Genomic DNA, 22,190 nt, shown 5'->3' with positions numbered 1-22,190 from the left:
CATTGCAGGAATGGCCAGGAGGAGTCAGGATGCTGTAGGGACCCCCGGGGGCGCGATATATCGTTCTTCAGTGTGTGCACAGCAACACATTTCTCTCTCTCTCTCACACACACACACACGGGCCGCCAGGTTTCCTTGGAGTGACTAGAAGTCCCTCACTTTTGTGGGGGACACAGTTGGTGTTATGTACTGAGTTGAATAGGATCCAAATGCAGCAGTCTGATTGGTCCTAGAACAACAGGATTCAGAATGCAGCTAGGATCCAAATGCAGCAGTCTGATTGGTCCTAGAACAACAGGATTCAGAAGCAGCTAGGATCCAAATGCAGCAGTCTGATTGGTCCTAGAACAACAGGATTCAGAATGCAGCAGTCTGATTGGTCCTAAAACAATAGGATTCAGAATGCAGCAGTCTGATTGGTCCGCAGGAGCCACCCAATCCAACTCCAGGTGGAAGTGAATCCGCAACCTGATTGGCCTACAGGAGAATCCCAGATTTAGCCAATCACGTGGGGCCCATTGTGTAAATAATGTATATAAAGCAGAAATTTCGAGGGAACCTCAATTCCTCACTTCTATGAGCTGAATAAAGAGCATGACATCCACACTCGACTCCGAGAATATTTCAGTTGGGTTAGTCCTTTTTCCTGGTCTTGGCCATTGAAGACCATTTACTTTGCACCATAGAACTGAATGGGGGAATTGGGCATGCTGCCCTCTGCACAGCATCATTCAGACGCAGCTCACTTGGTAGAACAGAGCTGCTAAGTTCACAGCAGTGAGGTTAGTGCAGTGATTATGCACCAACCGAGTAAATAAAGGTGTTTCTTCTCCATTATCCCCAGCTCAGAAGTCTAGTCATTTCAAGTTCTGATCCTAAATATATTTACATTTAACTAATCTTCATCTTCTGAACTCCCTCCACTGTATCCTTAGAGAAACCATTTTTTAAATTATTTTTTAAGGAGTCAACTTGGGTTTAATAATTTCTGTCTGATCCTTATCCTTAGTAGAGGCAGATTTAGGGGAGTGAGACCAGTTCACCTGCAGTGGGCATTGAGTTGAGAGGGTGCTGCCGGGGCCCCAGGGATGCAGGTGGCACTGTGGTCTAAACCACTGAACCCGTTGGGCTTACCAAGTGGAAGGTCAGGGGTTCGAATCCACACAACGGGGTGAGCTCCCGTTGCTCTGTCCCAGCTCCTGCCAACCTAGCAGTTCGAAAGCCCAAGTAGATAAATAGGTACCACTGCAGCAGGAAGGTAAATAGCATTTTCGTGGATTCTGGTTTCCATCACAGTGTCCCGCTGCGCCAGAAGCTGTTTAGTCACACCGGCCACATGACCCAGAAAGCTGTCTGCGGGCATATGGCAGCTCCCTCGGCCTGAAAGCGAGATGAGCGCCATGCCCCTTAGTCGCCTTTGACTGGACTTAACCGTCCAGGGGTCCTTTACTTTTTACCTACAGGGCCCCACAACAAAGAAGGTGAGAGGTGGGGCAGGGGAAGCCAAATATTGGTGTCGTACAGGGCACCACTGAAAGTTGAAAGCCCAAGGTCTGCCACTGTCCTTAGAGTTCTGGGTGGGCAAAAGTAGTTTTGAAAGCTAACTGGTTTAAAATAACCGTGTATTAAGATTAGATCCTGGGTTTCATCTGTTTCTTGCATTCTGGTGTGATAAATAGAACTGAAGATTTTTTAAATTTATTACTATTTTATTAAATATGTATACCATTCTTCATCCTAAGATCTCAGGGAAGTCCACAAATGTAAGATAAAACCTTAAAATAAGTACAACAATGGCAAGCAGATGCCTATGGGAAGCCCAAGTCGGGACTTGAATGCAACAGATGTTGCACTCCATCCACTGGAATTCAGACACACACTGCCTCTGATCATCCTGGCCAGTAGGCTGTTAATAGCTGCAACCTCCCTGGATTTGTCTAATCACATTTTAAAACCATCCAAACTGGCCAATGCTAGTTGAGTGTAGCCTAGATTGACATAAACTAGAATGAAACAGGACAGCTGGCGGTAAATTTCACAACGTGCACAACTCACAAAGAGTAGGAAATTTGAATTGAATTTGGAAACAGTTGCCAAAAGCATCGGTATGGTGGTGATGGCTCCACAATACATCTCCACTGGACCAATTTTCATTTACAGAGAAGGAGAATAAGAAGTGACATGACAGAAGTGGATAAAATTGGAATGGAGAAAGTGAATAGTTCCCCCCCTTTCTTCCCCCCCTCTCTCATATAATACGACAACTCTTGGACATTCAATGAAGCTGAACACTGGAAAATCGTGACACAACTCATAGTCAAACTATGGCGCTTGCTCCCGCAATAGGCAACAACGGCCACCATCTTTAATTTTTATTATTATCCTTGTTTTAACAACACTATAAATAAATGACATAGAATAGGAATAAAAACTGAGAATGTGAAAGAAAGAAAAAGAAAGAAAGGTATACTACAGCACTATAAAAATTAACTATTACAATTCCATATATACCTATCTAATATATAGATACTGTTATGACCTAAACACACACATATGTATATATGTATATATTTAACTTATTATATTTAACTTATTATATGTTGCATAAACCTGGGACACGGGTGGCGCTGTGGGTTAAACCACAGAGCCTAGGACTTGCCAATCAGAAGGTCGGCGGTTCGAATCCCCGCGATGGGGTGAGCTCCCATTGCTCGGTCCCTGCTCCTGCCAACCTAGCAGTTCAAAAGCACGTCAAAGTGCAAGTAGATAAATAGGTACCTCGCTGGTGGGAAGGTAAACGGCGTTTCTGTGCGCTGCTCTGGTTTGCCAGAAGCGGCTTAGTCATGCTGGCCACATGACCTGGAAACTGTACGCCAGCTCCCTCAGCCAATAAAGCGAGATGAACACTGCAACCCCAGAGTCAATCATGACAGGACCTAATGGTCAGGGGTCCCTTTACCTTTACCTTTATGTTGTATAAATGGTTCCAAATTTTATTATACTCATCCAGGCAAAGCCTATGTCTATAAGCAATGCACTCATAAGTACCAAGTGTACTCATATCTTCAATCCATTGATTAAATGGAGCTGTAAATTTATCTTCCCAGTGCAGCAATGGTAGCCTTTTGGCCATAGCGGCCACCATGTTTAATGACTTTCAAAGCGGAGAAGACAAAGTCATGGAGGATAAGCCTATCAATGGAGGCTAGCCATGATGGCTATGTTCTGTCTCCATGCTTGGAGGCAGCAATTCTTCTGAATAAAAGTCATTGGGTATCACAAGTGAGTAGATCCCTGTTTGTGGGCTTCTCCATGGGACACCAGGTTGTTGGCTACCATGATGGTCCTGCTTGCAGGTTTCCCATGAGTACCTGGTTTCCCCACTGTGAGAACCGGATCCTGGACTAGATGGGCCATTGGCCTGATCCAGCAAACCAGGTTCATCTTATGCGATTCAACCCCAGTGTTTTTCTCTCCCTATTTTTTGGACAGCTCGTATCTGTTTTATCGACTCCCATACTCACGTTGATGTGCTCTTTTCCACCGTACTTCGCCCGGATCTGAGGGTTCTGGATGAGGTCCAAGTTCGTGCCCCGCACTGTAATGGGTGTATTTCCACTGATGGAGAGATAAAAGGAAAGGAAAGGGGGAGGAAAATCAGCTGAAATCTCCCAAATCATGCCTATGGATGCTTACCCAGAATAAAGTCAGAGAGTAAATGTCCGCAGAGATAGAAATCCACTCCCCTTGGTTTTTGTTTGACCTGGACCTAAACATTTCACTTCACTGCTCATCCCCCATGAAAGTGGAGTGTGTGACGTCATCAGTGACTTTTCGGGGAGTGGGCAAAACTGACATACTTTTGGGTGGGTGGGGTCAACTTGGACAATGGATGCAGCTCGATTGGTGTGATTTGGAAATGCAGCAAAATTGTTTTTTGTTTTTTTTCATTAATATTTTATTAAGTTTTATCAATAGAAAAGTTCAGAAAAATACAAAATTACAAAATACAAAAATACAAACATTAAACACAAAAAGAAGAAGAAAAAACACATATAAAAGAAAACAAAAGTCCCTCTTTCTTGATTTCTCATCTTTAGTTAACTTATTTTCCTGACTTCCTAACGCCTCCCTTTTTTGTATCCCTTTTAAGAATTGGTTCAGCAAATTCATATCCTATTAGTTTATCTATTATCAATCCCATCTTACATTTTACCTTGTTGCTAGAACCCCTTCAATTCATTTCAATGTCATCAGCATTCAAAAATTTTACAATATTTCTGTAAATAAGTTTTAAATTTCCTCCAATCTTCTTCCACCGACTCTTCTCCCTGGTCTCGGATTCTGCCAGTCATTTCCGCCATTTCCATATAGTCTATTAGTTGCATCTGCCATTCTTCCAAGGTGGGTAGGTCTTGCGTCTTCCAATGCTTTGCAATGAGAATTCTTGCTGCTGCTGTAGCGTACATAAAGAAAGTTCTATCCTTCTTTAGCACCGATTGGCCAACTATGCCCAGGAGAAAGGCCTCTGGTTTCTTCAGGAAAGTATATTTAAATACCTTTTTCATTTCATTATAGATCATCTCCCAGAAAGCCTTAATCCTTGGGCACGTCCACCAAAGGTGAAAGAATGTTCCTTCAATTTCTTTATATTTCCAACATTTGTTATTGGGCAAATGATATATTTTTGCAAGCTTGACTGGAGTCATGTACCACCTGTACATCATTTTCATAATATTCTCTCTTAGGGCATTACATGCCGTAAATTTAATCCCAGTGGTCCACAACTTCTGCCAGTCAGCAAACATAATATTATATCCTATATCTTGTGCCCATTTTATCATTGCAGATTTTACCGTTTCTTCCTCAGTATTCCATTTCAACGGCAGATTGTACATTCTTGATAGTATCTTAGCATTGGGTTCTAACAGTTCTGTTTCTAATTTTGATTTTTCCACCTGGAAGCCAATTTTTTTATCCAAATTATAAACCTCTCTTATTTTAAAATAATGTAACCAGTCTCACACCTTCTTTTTAAACTTCTCATAACTCTGCAATTTCAATTTGTCACCTTCCTGTTCTAAAATTTCCCAGTATTTTGGCCATTTGGCCTCCATGTTAAGTTTTTTCAAAGCTTTCGCTTCCATAGGTGAGAGCCACCTTGGGGTTTTACTCTCCAAAAAGTCTTTATATCTTATCCAGACATTGAACAATGCTTTCCTGACAATATGGTTCTTAAATGCCTTATGTGCTTTTACCTTAAAGGTAAAGGTACCCCTGACCATTAGGTCCAGTCGTGGCCGACTCTGGGGTTGCGGCGCTCATCTCGCTTTACTGGCCGAGGGAGCCGGCGTACAGCTTCCGGGTCATGTGGCCAGCATGACTAAGCCGCTTCTGGCGAACCAGAGCAGCGCACGGAAACGCCACAAATATGCATGCCACCCAAATATATTGGAAATGCGGCAAAATTGCACAAACTGCTTAGTCTGTCAACCGTCCCTTATTTGGCGTGAAACTCCCTTATCCCAGCGCCGTGTCCCGCTGATGTCCCTTATTGATGATGTCCCTTAAATTTCCCAGGTTTCAAAGGAAGCAGCTCCTCTCCCTCCCTCCCTGCTGGCCAGTGAGGAGGGAGGCTCCAACTGTGTTGCTTGGCTGCGTTGCTCACCCAATAAGGAGTCTAAGAATGACTGGGGATGGAGCTTGCATGCTTTGTGCCAATCAAATCGGCCACGTTGCCTGGGGATTCGCCTTTGCTCAGTGCTTCCCAGTGGAGAGGTGACGGTGGTTTTCCTTGCTGCATCCCCTTTGCCGGGTTGCTGCACTGTGGTAACCACCGCTTGAGGCTTTGTTTGGCTGCTGGCTGGGCTTTCTGCCTTTGGCTCAGAGGTGCTCAGAAGTTGAACATACCTGTGATGGGAAAATCCCTTCTTTTGGCTGCTGATCTCTTATTTTCAAATCTGTAAGTTGGCAGTTATGAGTTGACCTTCCCCCATGTCTGAATTCTGTTTGGGAAACGATGCCAGCTGCAGTGGGATGTATGAAACACCTCAAGGCCAAAGGCCTCTCGCACTTCTTATCCACCTTCTCTTTCTCCAAAAAAAGTGTGAATGAGCATTGGTGTGGAGGGAGTATAAAGCCAAGGCTGCTCTCAGCAGCATGTTGCAAGGAGAACTGAACTGAGATTCTGAGTTGGATTAAGCAAATCTCTCTGTATATTTGGATCTCTACATTTTAACCTCTTTAACGTGGGTTAAGAACTTAATTCATTCTGGAGGTCCGTACTTAACCTGAAACTGTTCTTAACCTGAAGCACCACTTTAGCTAATGAGGCCTCCCGCTGCCACCGTGCCATAGCCACACAATTTCTGTTCTCATCCTGAAGCAAAGTTCTTAACCCAAGGTACTATTTCTGGGTTAGCGGAGTCTGTAACCTGAAGTGTCTGTAACCTGAGGTACCACTGTAGAATAGTCCATGATGGACCAGCATCTCTTAAGTTTGTGTATACAGTGGTACCTCGAGTTACAAACACTTCAGGTTACAAACTCCGCTAACCTGGAAGAGTTCCCTCGAGTTGAGAACTTTGCCTCAGGATCAGAACGGAAATCATGTGCCGGCGGCGCAGTGGCAGCAAGAGGCCCCTTTAGGGAAAGTACGCCTCTAGTTAAGAACAGTTTCAGGTTGAGAACGGACCTCTGGAACAAATTAAGTTTGTAACTAGAGGTAACACTGTATAGTGTGTTTGACTTGCCTTGAGTCTTGAGGCAATAAACACTGAACTGGGTTTGCAATGAGTTTTCCTAACCATCAACTCTGGAAAGGCTGACAGCTGGAGAGGAAAAAGACTCTGATGATCTGCTAGACTACCGTATTTTTCGCCCCATAGGGTGCACTGGCCCATAGGGAGCACCTAGTGGTTTTTGGGGGGGAATAAAGTGGGGGGAATTATTCCCCCCCCCCCAGGCACGGGGCTGGGATGAGGGAAGCCCGAGCTTCCCCCGACCCCAGCCCCCAGAACAGGCTGCTATCTGCAAGCCGTGGGAGAGCTGCGCGAAGCTCAAAGCCTGGGACGTGCTGAGCTCAGCGCCCCCCAGGCTTCGGGGTGCAGGCAGCTCTCCGCAAGAGGTGGGAGAGCTGCGCGAAGTCGTGCAGCTCTCCCACGGCTTGCGGATAGCTTCCTGAAGCCTGGGGAGCGAGAGGGGTCGGTGCGCACCGACCCCTCTCGCTCTCCAGGCTTCAGCGAAAGCCTGCATTTGCCCCATAGGACACACACACATTTCCCCTTCATTTTTGGAGGGGGAAAAGTGTGTCCTACAGGGCGAAAAATACAGTACTCTGCAGGAGCTGCAAATACGGTGCTGGTGCAGCAATAAAACTGCTAGCGCATTTGCAAAGCTAAGGAGGGTCCAGTATAGTTTCAAATTGGATGGGGGGGGGACCGTGGGTTGAGATTTCTGCAAAAAAACAACAAAAAACCCAAAAGCTTTCTTCTTCTCCTTCTTCTTCAAAAAAAAGAGAGAAAAAAAAATTAATCAAAACTCTGAGAATGTTTCCTTCCCCCCTTCAGAAAAAATGCAATATACCATCTTTTTCCCAGTGACCTTTTTAAAAGCTTTCTTTGTTAAATAGCATACTTAAAGAAAACAGAGAAAATCGACCACATGTGACTTTGCACACAAAGACATCCGTATTCCTCAATACAGTAAGAAATAAAAACAGCCACAATCAGCCCATGCCAGTATGAAGTCTCTACCCTCTCTGCTGCCTTCCAAAAGAGAAGATTCCCTCAAGCTGCAGTCCCAGTCAGGCAAACTTGCCTTTGTACTTCTCATGGAGTGTAGCATTCTTCTTCAGAGTAAAAGGACTCAATAAGCCTATGCCATATTGCATAGAGTCTGTCCGGTTCCTCCTTGCCTGTCAGGAGCCTTTGGTAAGGAATCAGCCTTTCAGCCACTGCTACAGAGCAGACACTGCAGTACCAAAAGTCCAGATCTAGTCCTTCAAAGTTCCTTCCATTTCTGTGCAACGGACAGACAAGTTGCTTTTATCAAAAGTTGTCACATATCCTTAGGTTGGGACGCGGGTGGCGCTGTGAGTTAAACAACAGAGCCTAGGACTTGCCGATCAGAAGGTCAGCAGTTCGAATCCCCGCGACGATGTGAGCTCCCGTTGCTCAGTCCCTGCTCCTGCTAACCTAGCAGTTTGAAAGCACGCCAAAGTGCAAGTAGATAAATAGGTACCGCTCCGGCGGGAAGGTAAACGGTGTTTCTGTGCGCTGCTCTGGTTCGCCAGAAGCGGCTTAGTCCTGCTGGCCACATGACCCGGAAGCTGTACACCGGCTCCCTCGGCCAATAAAGCGAGATGAGCGCCGCAACCCCAGAGTCGGCCACGACTGGACCTGAAGTCAGGGGTCCCTTTACCTTTACCTTTATCCTTAGGTTTGAACGAATGATTTTCACCATCAAGCATGTTTAAAAGAAGGAACTGAGTTGTGAATTCCACCTGCTCATCCAAAATTCTTGACATTTTTACTGTCTATTTTCCATCGATTCAGCACTCCCAGACTGCTAAAGGGTCCGGCTAGTAGGGTCTGGTGTGTTTGATCTGTTGGCATGCAACTCAATATGCCTTTGAAACCATGGTTATTCTTTCCATAGGATTTTAGGCAACCTGCAGGAAGAATTCCAGTTTTCATTTCCGTTTCGCAGCCTGGGATCTCTGCAGTTTGTTTTGCATGAAGTGTTGCCCTCACAGTTGCACTGCATCATGGGCTCTGTCCTTTTACAACTGCCTGAGCAAACCTTGAAGGCGTGTATTTTGCTCACAGTTGCACTGCACCAAGGGCCAAGCGACCACGAGAATGAAGAGGGTCAGCATAGAAAGCCTGGACTCACATGAGACTGCAGGCAACATAAATACGTATTAATGCTTGCTCACATAAGTGTAACCCGCAGGCAGATTTCCACAGCAGCAGGAAGAACATCTGGCTCTTGAGCAGAAACATTGTAGCATCAAAGTATATGAAATTACTTCTTTACCAGTTACAGATAGGTAGCCGTGTTGGTCTGCCATAGTCAAAATAAAAAAATTCCTTCCAGTAGCACCTTAAAGACCAACTAAGTTAGTTCTTGGTATGAGCTTTTGTGTGCTACTGGAAGGAATTAAGGAATTCCTGGAAGGAATTAAGGTGCTACTGGAAGGAATTTTTTTACTTCTTTACCGTTCTCCCCAACTGGGAAGTCCAATAATTTCTGCTTATGATTCCAAACATATTGATGTTCAATTAATCTTAACTTTTCGAACTCTTTGCAATCATTAAAGTGACTAATTGATTTGCAAAAAAAAAAGGACCTGCAAAAAAATGACTTGGTGAGTGGCAGCTTTGGGTAACTGACCAGTCATATTTTTAACTCCCACATAAAGAAGCCAGACGCATTCTTATTGGGCATTATTTGAAAAGTATTTGTGATGACCAGACTACGTTTGTAGGTTTGCAAGACGTTTTGTGAGGAGTATTGGTGGAATTATTGCAAAAGTGGATAAGGGGGAGGAGGGTTAGTTAAGATAATTAAAGGTAATAAGAATTTAAGAAACGCATAAGAAGTGGTTAAAACGGTGGATCATCAGAGGTGCTGAGGGTAGTCCAAAAAAAAAAAAAAAAGATTGTATAAATGATGAAGTTTTGTGGTATGTATTATAATTCACTGTATTTTTTGCTCTATAAGACGCACCAGACCACAAGACGCACCTAGTTTTTGGAGGAGGAAATCAAGGAAAAAAATTATTCTGAATCTCAGAAGCCAGAACAACAAGAGGGATCATTGCACAGTGAAAGCAGCAATTCCTCTTGCTGTTCTGGCTTCTGGGATAGCTGCGCAGCCTGCATTCGCCCCATAAGATGCACACACATTTCCCCTTACTTTTTAGGAGGGGAAAAGTGAGTCTTATAGAGCAAAAAATACGGTATATGTTAAAATTAATAAAAATCATTATTATTTAAAAATATATATATTTTTAACTCCCACAGGCCTTCCATTTACTTTGGTTTCACAGCACAGCTTTAGGAAAGTGGCTGTTGCTCAGTGGTTAAAGCATCTGCTTTGCATGCCAATGGTCCCAGTTTGGATCCCCAGCATCTCCAGGGAGGGCTAGGGGAGAAAAGTGCTTGAAACCTTGGAGAACGGCTGCCAGTCAGTGTATGCAATACTGAGGTGGATGAACTCAGTATAAGGCAGCTCTCTGTGCTCCTTTCTAGCCACTGATGTAAAGAGGAGAGAGGCGAGCCCCACTCCTCATTTGTAAAATTATCTTAAAAGGAATACACGAAAGTTTAATGGCCAATTTTTCTCTCCACTGGGCCAGGCGTGGCAAAATTTACATATGTTTCAGCTCCCTCCATGCTCAGGGGGATGTGAAGGCTGCAGGATGTCTCAGCTCCAATTGGACCAAGCACCAATCTTCATCAACAACCAGCGCAGAACCATTCCCAGGGCAATTATCTGTTCCTTACACAGGAGAGCCAGGAAAGGCTATCTTCCCTCCCACCGACCTAAAAGCTCATTTGAAGATATCCTCCATGCAAGCAGTTCCAAATCTGTTTCACAAAGAAGGGGGTGGGGAGCCAGGCTTTTGACTTATAAGGCAAAACTGAGCTGTAGCAGGGAATGTGTGCAAAGATGCAAAACTAGGCTTTTCGTAAAAGCTTTGAATTGGAGTTGGAAAGGTGACTAGAGGTCATTTAGTCCTGCCCGGCTCAGTGCAGGATCTGCAATGCAAGATACAATGACAGCAATCCTGAGGTCCATCTAGAGCAAACTTTTTCAGCAGGGGGCCGGTCCACTGCCCCTCAGACCTTGTGGGGCGCCGGGCTATATTTTTTGAAGGGGGAAAAAATGAACGAATTCCTATGCCCCACAAATAACCCAGAGGTGCATTTTAAATAAAAGGACACATTATTCACATGTAAAAACATGCTGATTCCTGGACCATCCGCGGGCCGGATTTAAAAGGCGATTGGGCCAGATCCAGCCCTTGGGCCTTAGTTTGCCTACCCATGATCTGCCCACCTGGCCAGAGAGCCTCTTCCCAGACCGCAGCCCTCACTGGCCGGCTTCACCTGCCAGATGTTTTTGTCTGATGGGAAGCAGAATCATAAAATTGTAGAGTTGGAAGGAACCCCAAGGGTCATCTAGTCCAACCCCCTGCAATGCAGGGCTCTCAGCTAAAGCATCCATGACAGATGGCCATCCAACCTCTGCTCAAAAACCTCCAAAGAAAATCCACAACCTCCCAAGGATGTCTATATTCCGCTATCTATCCACTCTTAATGTCAGAAAAAGTTTAATCAGAATCACCTTTCTTGTAAATGGAAGCTATTGGTTCGGGTCTATCCTCCAGAGCAGGAGAAAACAAGCTTGCTGCCTTTTCCATGTGAGAGCCCTTAAGATATTTGAAGATGGGTGTCATATCTCCTCTATACCACTATAGCAGTGTGGTGTAGTGGTTCAGTGGACTCGTAATCTGGTGAACTGGGTTTGCTTCCCTGCTCCTCCACATGCAGCTGCTGGGTGACCTTCAGCCAGTCACACTTCTCTGAAGTCTCTCAGCCTCACTCACCTCACAGAGTGTTTATTGTGGGGGAGGAAGGGAAAGGAGATTGTTTTGAGACTCCTTTGTTGTTTAGTCGTTTAGTCATTCGTGACTTTGAGACTCCTTTGTTGTTTAGTCGTTTAGTCATTCATGACCCCATGGACCAGAGCACGCCAGGCACTCCTGTTTTCCACTGTCTCCTGAGTTTGGTCAAACTTATGTTGGTAGCTTCGAGAACACTGTCCAACCATCTCGTCCTCTGTCGTCCCCTTCTCCTTGTGCCCTCCATCTTTCCCAACATCAGGGTCTTTTCCAGGGAGTCTTCTCTTCTCATGAGGTGGCCAAAGTATTGGAGCCTCAGCTTCAGGATCTGTCCTTCCAGTGAGCACTCAGGGCTGATTTCCTTCAGAATGGAGAGGTTTGATCTTCTTGCAGTCCATGGGACTCTCAAGAGTCTCCTCCAGCACCAGAATTCAAAAGCATCCATTCTTCGGCGATCAGCCTTCTTTATGGTCCAGCTCTCACTTCCATACATCACTACTGGGAAAACCATAGCTTTAACTATATGGACCTTTGTCGGCAAGGTGATGTCTCTGCTTTTTAAGATGCTGTCTAGGTTTGTCATCGCTTTTCTCCCAAGAAGCAGGCGTCTTTTAATTTCGTGACTGCTGTCACCATCTGCAGTGATCATGGAGCCCAAGGAAGTTGACCCCTTGGGGTAGTGATAAAGCGGGATATCAAATCCACACTCTTCTTCTTAAATAGTGGCACCCAGAACAACTGCACACAGTGTTCCAGGTGTGGTCTGACCACAGCAGAATAGAGTGTTACTATTACTTCCCTTCATTTGGACACTATACTTCTGTTGATGCAGCCTAGAATTGCATTAACTTTTCTTTTTTGCTGCATCACACTGTTGACTGTTGTTAAGCTTGTAGTCCACCAAGACCTCCAGATCCTTTTCACATGTTCTACTGGCGTCCCCTATCTTATATCGGTGTATCTGGGGTTCTTTTGCCTAAGTGTGGAACCTGACATTTGTCCCTATTGAAATTCACTTTGTTAGTTATGTGCCTTTGAACTCTTTCTTTCTTGGATGGAGGACAGAAAGGGGAGTGTGAAAGTGTGCAGAAACTAGCCTGCTGGACAAAAAATGAAATTCGCATTTGTTGCCCTGCCCACTTTCCCCCTGGCTCTACCCACCACAATCATGTGGCCCCTGAAATGCTGCCCGGAAGGAAATGTGGCCCCTAGGCTGTAAAACTTTCCACATCCTTGATTTCAAAGCTCCTAGGATTATTTGGGATAAATTTGACAACAGCTCTTCCAATTGACCTGCCCCTCAAGTTGTGCCACCTTTCTAATGGCGCCATTACCTGACAATACTCCATTCTGGATCGATCTTCACGATGGTTGGGTCCGTCGTATATTCAAACTCCAGCTCCTTGGGTGACTTGGCCTTCTCCAGCTCCTTGTGGAGCCTGGCCTTGTCCACCTTCACAACCACGTCCACTACCATCTTCTCCGAGCTGCTGGTGTAAGCCGTGGTGTTGCAGATAATCCATTCTGCTGCTCTCCTGTCCCCGGAATGAAGAAAAGGAATCTGGTCAAGCAAGGCGGTTCCACGGACAAATCCTTTGGCTACATTTCAGTTTGTGTTTTAGTGGGGGTATAAAGATTCTCCAGTGAATAACGGAATGTGTAAATGGCCCTCAAACAGGAGAAGCCAATGAGTTCCCCCCCTAATATTGGGCTCACCCACAGTTTCTCATACACACACACACACACTGGTACCTTGGTACTCGAACGGCTTGACTCCCAAACAAATCGGCTCCCAAACACTGCAAACCCGGAAGTACACTAAGTGTTCCGGTTTGAGAACATTCTTTGGAAGCCGAACGTCCGATGTGACTTCCAATTGGCTGAGGGAAACTCCTGCAGCCAATCAGAAGCCATGCCTTGGTTTTCAAACTGTTTTGGGAGCTGAACAGACTCCCAAAATGGATTAAGTTTGAGAACCAAGGTACCACTGTATATATATTGAAGGTTTTTAACATATTAAGCACTAAAATCCAAACACATTTATAAAAAGATAATAAAAAGCAATATATCAAAAAAGAAGAAAGGAAAATATAAAATAGAATATTCATGTTCCATACAAAACACACACGATAGATAGATATAGATAGATAAGTAGACAGATATATGAAAGGGAAAAAAGGAATAGAGAAAAAATAACTAAAAAGACACTTTATCACATTTATGTATATCTATATATCATATTGTTTATCTACACATAGAAAGGCTCACCCACACTTTTCAGACAGAGGTCTGTGCATTTCTGGTCTGTATCCAAGCATTTTTGTGTGTGTCCTGTCGCTTTCCCCGGGAAAACCCAAACTTTATTGCTGAACCGGAGCAAATGGCAATTCAAGTCTTCTGTGGATTGCTGTTTGCTCCAGTTCAGCAGTATAGAGTTCCATCAGAGTGGGGAGCACTCAGACATGGACCTGGACAGTCCAGACCTGTGCCTAGAAATAGGTATGTGTGAATGAGTCCATTGGGTGTGTGTTTGTTCTTTTGTTTACAAACGGACATCACCCTGCCCAGAACAAGAAGATGCTCCAGGCAGCCCAGTGACAACAACAACAACAACAACAACAACAACAACAACAACAACAACAACAACAATAATAATAATAAATTTTATTTATACCCCGCCCTCCCCGGCCAGAGCCGGGCTCAGGGCGGCGAACACGAGTAAAATTACAATAAAAATATAATAAGGGAAGAAAAAAACCCAATTTAAAATACAGGTTAAAATGCAATTTAAAATGCAGCCTCATTTTAAAATAGCCCATGGATCAAAACTATAAGGGAAGGGAAACATAAGGGTCAGACTGAGTCCAAACCAAAGGCCAGATGGAACAGCTCTGTCTTGTGGGCCCTGCGGAAAGATGTCAAGTCCCGCAGGGCCTAGCCTCTTGTGACAAAGCGTTCCACCAAGTCGGGGCCAGTACTGAAAAGGCCCTGGCCCTAGTTGAGACCAATCTAACCACCTTGCGACTTGGGACCTCCAAAGTGTTGTCATTTGTGGACCTTAAGGTCCTCCGCGGGGCATACCAGGAGAGGCGGTCCTGTAGGTACGAGGGTCCTAGGGCTTTAAAGGTCAAAACCAGAACCTTAAAGCCGACCCTGTACTCCACCGGGAGCCAGTGCAGTTGGTAAAGCACTGGATGAATGGCAAGGACCCCGTAAGGAGCCTCGCTGCGGCATTCTGCAACCGCTGGAGTTTGCGGGACAGCTTCAAGGGCAGCCCCACGTAGAGCGAATTACAGTAGTCAAGCCTGGAGGTGACCGTTGCATGGATCAATGTCACCAGATAAGAGATGCCTGTTCTAAACTGGCTCCACTGCAGCAATGGGGACAACTCATTGCACTACAGTGGCAGGCCATACACAATCTTATCGTTCATTCAGTGGAGGAGGAAGGGGGTGTGTTTTGCCCCGGGTGTCATCACTGAGGGGGGGGGGTGACGAAGTGACAGAAATGTGAGGTGTTTTGTTTTGTTTTCAAAGGGCTCACAAAATTTTTTAGTTCAGTCAACAAACGTAAAGAAACACGCCTGGCACTGGGTGCCATAACACTGGGGCCGGCACTTACCATGGGGTCTGCAGTGTGCCCGAGCCCTGCGTCTCTCTTGATAGAGCTGAGGGGGAGGTTGTGGGGAGGCTCTACGTAGCGTTCCCCACCCCCATGGGCAGCTCACCCCGCCCCTGGCTGCAGGATGCATGCGCCACATCAGGCACCTGTGCGGCTAGCTACGCCGCTGCGATCATTTCGTTGACGCACTCGGAGGAAATATCCCCCTGTGCTGGTCCCGGGGGCTAACCGAGAGGCGAGGTCCGAGTCCAAGCCCAAGGTCGATGGTACGGTATGGAGGCTGTCCGTCAAAGCTGAAGCGGGGTCCAAGGCGGGGAGTCGGGTGGGGTCAGGAACTCTGGCAGAAGAGCAGGACAGGGTGCAGGCAGGAACAGGCTAGCAACAACATTGCTCCTGCAACTTGGGACTGGGGATGACTGGCTTTTATCTGCCCCGAGGCATAGGGCGGCCGCGGTCCATAGGTGACTCACTTCTCCTGGCCTGGAGGTGAGCACTCCTCCTGCGTGAACTTAGTTCCCTCTGCCTCTCTGCCCTGAGCCTCTGCAGCTCAGGAGAGGTTGGAGGGTTACTGGACCCAGAGGCAACCTCCTCTTCCCCTGACGGGGCTGAGAGTGGAGCACCTGCAGGCAATGGGTCATCTCAGGGGCCAGAGCAGACTCAGCTGGTGCCTGCACCTGAGGATCCAGCACAGGTGAGGACCTTTCAGGCTCAGGCCCCAGCCCCAGCTCAGCTGGTTCTGGAGGTGGGGAATCCTGTGCAGGCTGGGATCCCTCAGGTTCAACCTCTGAGTCTGAATCCCAGGCCATCACCCCCCCCTCCCTCAGGTCTTTGGGATATACCTGTGGAAAAGGCAGGGATGTTCGCCAAAGAGCACCGAGACATTGCTGCCAGCGTTCAGGTTCTTGCCCGTGATGGTGACTTGGGTTCCGCCAGACACCGGACCTCGCTTGGGATTTAGGTCAAAGAGAGTCAACATCTGAAAAAGATTAACAACCGCAGTAAGAAATGAAGGCGTCGCCAAAACGGAATTAGCAGGATGGAATTAGCAGGGAGAGTAGCAACAGCTGCCGTGACAACTCTGAAATCGTTCATGGAGAGACGGTGATTGTTTTTAACCGTTTTTCAGAATCTTTTGAATCATATTGTTGCGCACCAGTTCAGTGTCCAAGTGGTGTGAGATTGCAGGGGTTCCAGGTTCGTGCGTGTTTCGTTCTAGAATAAGGTGCAGCGCCAACTGTGCTGTCTTTATGATACAGTATACACTTTATATTATACAAAATTTAAAGGTCAAAACCAGCATCTTAAAGGGCTTCCCTTGAACTGGAGTTGCAGTTAGTGCAGAATGCTCAGTCTCCCTCCAATTGCCAATGTTTGGGGAACCTATTGCTGTATTCAGGTCTGTGTGTATGTGTGTGTGTGTGTGTTCTTATTCTCAGGCGTGAATGTTTTCAGTTTCAACATTTGAGTTACATTTCAGGGGTCTGGGTCCCATCCAACTCTAGAATTCTGTGATCCTAACCCCAAACATAAATATCACAGATATTCATTCTCATGCCCAAGTTCCTACACTAAGCCCTGATTTAGCCTTGTTCCAGTTAAGCCTTGCCCTACCCAACACATATGTTATACCAAGGTTTTACTTTCACTAATAAACTGCCTAGCATCTGCATTGCAGAGAAATACAAGATATAAATTTTATAATAAATAAATAAAAATTAATAAATGCAACCACCCTCTTTTTTTTTTGCTGATTTTGTTTTAAAATCAAGATAAAACAATAATATTTAAGAGGGAACAGATCATCCTGATACCAAACTACAGCAAGGGATCCTCACTTTCTCAGGGAGAAATCTAGAGTTGAAGTTTCTTCTTTCATTAGCATTTTAATAGAAAAAAAACTTTCTGCTTGGTCCCAAGTGAAAAGCCATCATCTGCATTTAAATGAAAGGTTCCCCTTCTCTCTCTCTCTCTCTCTCTCTCTCTCTCTCTCTCTCTCTCTCTCTCTCTCTCTCTGTCTCTGTCTCTCTCTCTCTCTCACACACACTTTCCCCTATCCTCCCTTCCACTTTTAAGAAGGATGGTATGAAAGGTTTAAACTCTCCAATGAGTGAGCAGGTACAATGAGCAGGATGTTGTTGTTGAACGCTGGAGATTATTCATGTCATTTTCTCCTTTAGCTAGCTCTTCCGAGCATGAAGGGGGCTTTGTGGAGGCAATTGGGGGGGGGGAGAGAATCAGCGAAGGATCTCCTTCTTCCTGACTGTCTGGGGCAGGATGGTGGGGGATGAGCCCAAACCAGAGGCCAAAGGTTGAGAGCCAGTGTGGTGTAGTGGTTAAGAGTGGTGGACTCGTAATCTGGTGAACCGGGTTCGCTTCCCTGCTCCTCCACATGCAGCTGCTGGGTGACCTTGGGCCAGTCACACTTCTCTGAAGTCTCTCAGCCCCACTCACCTCACAGAGTGTTTGTTGGGGGGGAAGAAGGGAAAGGAGAATGTTAGCGATAAAACGGAGATCAAATCCAAACTACTACTACTACTACTATTCTTCTTCTTCTTCTTCTTCTTCTTCTTCTTCTTCTTCTTCTTCTTCTTCTTCTTCTTCTTCTTCTTCTTCTTCTTCTTCCCAAGAATGAAGCCAGCCAGATGCCGATTGTAAACCTGTGAGCAGGATTTGAGTGCAAGAGCAGCTCCCTTCTCTTGTGGTTTCCAGCAACTAGCATTCAAAAGTGTTGCTACCGCTAGCTATGGCATGGTCATTGTGGCTGGTAGCTATTCATAGCTGTCAGGGGTTTAGGTGCAGAGGCACGGGCAAGGGAGGAAACAGAGAGCGAAGGGGAGGAGACAGAGGAAAGGATGAGTGATGACGACGACCCGAGATCTCCCAGTCTTTCCAGTGAATCAGAGGATTCACAGAAAGGAGCACCAGTGGCCAGGGCAAGGGGGGAATCTAGAGAGGCACCCCAGGAAGATAGAGCCAGAGGAGACTCAGGGGGGAGCAGCTGGAAATCGGGACCAGCGTCACCGCCAGGAAGCAGGGAAGAGGAAAGGAGCCAGGGGGGAAGCGCTGGCAGCTCACCACAGGAGGGAGGGCAGGAGTCAGGAGTGGCCACACCTCCATCGGGGAGCGAAGAAACGGTTAAGAGGAAAGTGGAAGGTTGGGCGCGCGCGCCAAGTTCAAATGCAGAGGAAGGCGGCGCAGTGAGCAGCCCCGAAAGGGAACCAGGTCCTAAAGCCCGGCGCAAGGAAGCAGAAGGGTCCGGGTCAGCGTCAGAAGAATCCCGGAAGGAAGAAGCCCCGGGGGGTAGAGGGACCCAGAGGAGGACAGTCAGGAGGAAAAGGTGGAGCAAGGCTAGGATATTAAGTTGGTGCGCACGGGGCGGAGACTCAGACGGAGCCTCGCCGATCTAGCTAGTAGACGTAGAGTTGCAGACAGCAGCGTGAGAATGGAAACTGTAATTCAATAAAGACTTTTACTTAATGACCGCTGGCTAGCGTGATCCTCTGTGAGCTAGGATCTGGAAGCAGCTCTGACAGTAGGCTCCGTCTCCACATTGTGGGCATCTGCAGCCTCGAGGAGGGGAGAGAAACAGGCGCCCACTAGCGAGCTCACGAACGGCAGGAGACATGACGGCTGAGCAGCAGATAGAGGACCTCAGAAAAGCAGTGGCACAACTGAACGCCGAGGTTCTCGCATCCAGGAAGAGAGAGGACGAGGCAGCTGCCGCCTGCAGGGATCTCCAGGTCAGGTTAGACGTACTGGCAAAGCAACCACCCCGGCAGGAGGGAATTGGGTTGGCGAGACGGACAGGCGGGCTGCTCTCTCACTTCGATGGGAACCTGCAACAGTATCCCAACTTTAGAGCCGACGTACTGTGTGCACTGCAACTGTTGCATAAAGACTTTAGAGATGAACAGGAGAGAGTGGGGTTCATCATGTCCCATCTGCATGGGGAGGCGAAAGCATGGTTGCGCAATTTATGGAGAGATAACGATCCGGCGCTCCAGAATGCGGATGCCTTTATTAAAGCGATGGATGGGTGTTTCTTATCAAGTATTGACATTGATCTTGCACGGAAGGAGGTGCATGGGCTGAGACAAGGGAGGGCCAGCGTCAGACAGTATCATGCCCGCTTTTTCGCCTTGGTCAGCGCCCTGGAATGGGACAGAGATTCGGCTCCTGTAAGAGACCTCTTTTGGGAGGGACTGCACAACTCGATTAAAGATGAGATAGCGAGGGGGGAGAGACCCCGAACCACCCAGGAGGTCGTTCAGAGGGCACTGGCAGTGGGGTTGAGGCTGGAAGGACGTCCGTGGAGCAAGGACGAAGGACGTGGAGGGCGCGAACCAGCCGGGGGCCCCTCCTTCTTTCCCAGAGAAGCAGCGCGGGCGCAATCCACGCCTCCGCCAGGAGGAGGAGCCGAACCTATGGAGGTTGGAGGTGCAAGGGCTCAGTCAGCAACCAGAGCCCTAGCACCGGCAGCAGTGAAGGCGAAGCCTCCTAGAGGGACCAGGAAGTGTTACGTCTGTGAGCAGCCAGGGCATATGGCGAAAGAGTGTCCCCAGAGGCCCCACAAGCTTACTGCAGCCTCAGCAATGGTGACTGCAGCAACGCAGCAGGGAGGACCACAGCAGGGAAACGACGATGTCTGGCTGGAGGAAGAGGCACTGGGGCCCAGCCAGACGTGTTAGTGACGCAGTCCCCAGAAATTTTACAGCCAGTGAACCCCCTCCCGCCCAAACCGGTAGTGAGGCTCACAGCATCTCTCCAGCTGCCCAATGGAATCACCATGGACGTGCCAATCACCATCGACTCCGGCAGCAACGCGGACTTTATAGGGCAGGAATTTGTCGACAGGCACGCTGTGCAGTTGCTGCCGGCCACACTGCCCCTGCAGGTTGTCACGGTGGATGGCAGGGAGCTGCTAGGGGGGCAAGTGGTGAAGCAGACGCCACCAATGGTGATGCGACTTGGGAATCACAGGGAAGTCATCAGCTTCAACGTCACTCAACTGTCTGACACGCCCATTGTATTGGGTATGAGTTGGCTGGACAAGCACAGCCCAACGATGGCTTGGTTCCAGAGGCAGCTGGTCTTCGGCTCTTCCTTTTGTGCTGAACACTGCATCGTACCCAGGCAGGAAGGAGAGGAAGAGGAGTCACAGCTGCTGCTAGGCACGCTGCAAGCGATTCCCCACAAGTACGCAGAATTTCTGGAAGTTTTCTGCGAGAAGGAGGCGGACAGGCTACCCCCTCACAGACCATATGACTGCAAAATTGACCTGCTGCCGGGGGCGGCGCTGCCTAAAGGGAAGCTGTATTCCATGTCTGAGGACGAACTGCAGGAACTCAAAGACTTCATCGATCATAATTTGGAGCGCGGTTTCATCCGGGAGTCTAAGGCAGTGGGGGGCAGTCCTGTATTCTTTGTTAAGAAGCGAGACACGCCCCAAAAAAGACTCGTAGTGGATTACAGGATTTTGAACAGTGTGACCAAGCCGTCGGACTTCCCCATGCCCCGCATCGACGACCTCCTGGCGAAGGTACGGAAGGGAAAGGTGTTCACCAAGTTGGACCTGCGGGGGGCGTACAACCTCATTCGCATGCGGGAAGGTGATGAGTGGAAGACAGCCATGTTCACGCCACTGGGTACCTACGAATACAGAGTTATGCCTTTTGGACTGCAAAATGGCGCTCACGTTTTTCAAGCATTTATGCATCACGTGTTGGCGGGACTTCTCTACAAGACGTGCGTCTGTTTCTTGGATGACATCCTGATCTTTTCGGAGTCGCAGCAAGAACATGACAAGCACGTCAAGGAAGTGCTGGGCAGGCTAAAGCAACACAGGCTCTACGCCAAGCTGGAGAAGTGCCAATTTGACGTGCCGGAGGTGGATTTTCTGGGCTACAAGCTGTCTGACAAGGGGCTCGCCATGGACAGCGCCAAGGTTCGAGCAGTGTTGGATTGGAAGAGCCCACGCAACCGGAAGGAGGTCCAACGGTTTGTCGGCTTTGCGAACTTCTATCGCAAGTTTATCAAGGGCTTCGCGATGCAGACGGCGGCCATCACTGACACCCTTAGCTCCAAGAAGAAGAAGTTCATCTGGACAGAGCAGGCGGAGCAGTCCTTTCAGGCCCTCAAGCGTCTCTTCGCGTCGGAGGAGCAGCTGCTTCATGTCAACCCCAGCATGCCGATGAGGGTGGAGACAGACGCTTCGGACAGAGCAGTGGGGGCGGTCCTGCTGCAGAAGGACCCGCAGGGCGTGTGGCGGCCGGGAGCGTTTTACTCCAGGAAGCTCAGCAAGTCCGAGCAGAACTACACCATATGGGACAGGGAGTTGCTGGCCATTCATGCAGCGTTCAAGGCGTGGAGGCACTTTCTGATCGGCGCCAAGCACACGGTGCAGGTTTGCACGGACCACAAGAATCTGGAACACTGGCGCACGGCACAGTTCCTGAACCAGAGGCAGATACGTTGGGCTGAGTTCTTTGCGGACTTCGACTTCCGAATAGAGTATGTCCCGGGGGACACCAACATCATGGCAGACGCTCTCTCCCGCAAGCCACAGTATCTGGAGGACGCGACACCAGCGGCCGCCATGCACATCTTTGCACCGACAGTGTGGGCGTGCGCCGCGGCGACCGTGGACCTAGAGGCGGTGCGGCGAGCGTTGCAGGGGGACTCCTTCGCACAAACGAAGATGGCAGAGGTGCGAGGGGGCAAGGCAGCGGCCGACGGTTTCCAGCTACGAGATGGCTTGCTCATCCGTAAAGGGGCCATCTACGTGCCGGGTGACGAACTTCGAGCCAAGGTGCTACAGCAGCTGCACGACGCACCCACGGCCGGGCACTTTGGCAAGGAGAAGACGGTGGAATTAGTAGCCAGGGATTTCTGGTGGCCTGGAATGAGAGGGGAGGTCGCAGACTACGTAGCGAGGTGT

At 47.9% G+C, this 22,190-nt stretch overlaps 1 protein-coding gene across 4 annotated transcripts in view; it reads right to left on the bottom strand.

Annotated features, from left to right (window-relative positions):
* PLXNA4 (plexin A4) overlaps window positions 1-22,190 on the bottom strand; it is a 623,585-nt gene that overhangs the window by 75,457 nt on the left and 525,938 nt on the right. For all 4 annotated transcript variants that reach the window (XM_081209755.1, XM_081209758.1, XM_081209756.1 and 1 more), the window contains 3 exons: window positions 16,093-16,229; window positions 12,967-13,167; window positions 3,525-3,618 (listed from right to left, as the gene is read on the bottom strand). In XM_081209755.1, the coding sequence (XP_081065881.1) occupies window positions 3,525-3,618; window positions 12,967-13,167; window positions 16,093-16,229 (432 nt within the window). The remainder of the gene's footprint in view (window positions 1-3,524; window positions 3,619-12,966; window positions 13,168-16,092; window positions 16,230-22,190) is intronic.

This window comes from Podarcis bocagei (assembly GCF_964188305.1).
Source record: "Podarcis bocagei genome assembly, chromosome: 10".
Classification (NCBI taxonomy): domain Eukaryota; kingdom Metazoa; phylum Chordata; class Lepidosauria; order Squamata; family Lacertidae; genus Podarcis; species Podarcis bocagei.
This window is presented reverse-complemented; position numbering and strand designations above follow the sequence as displayed.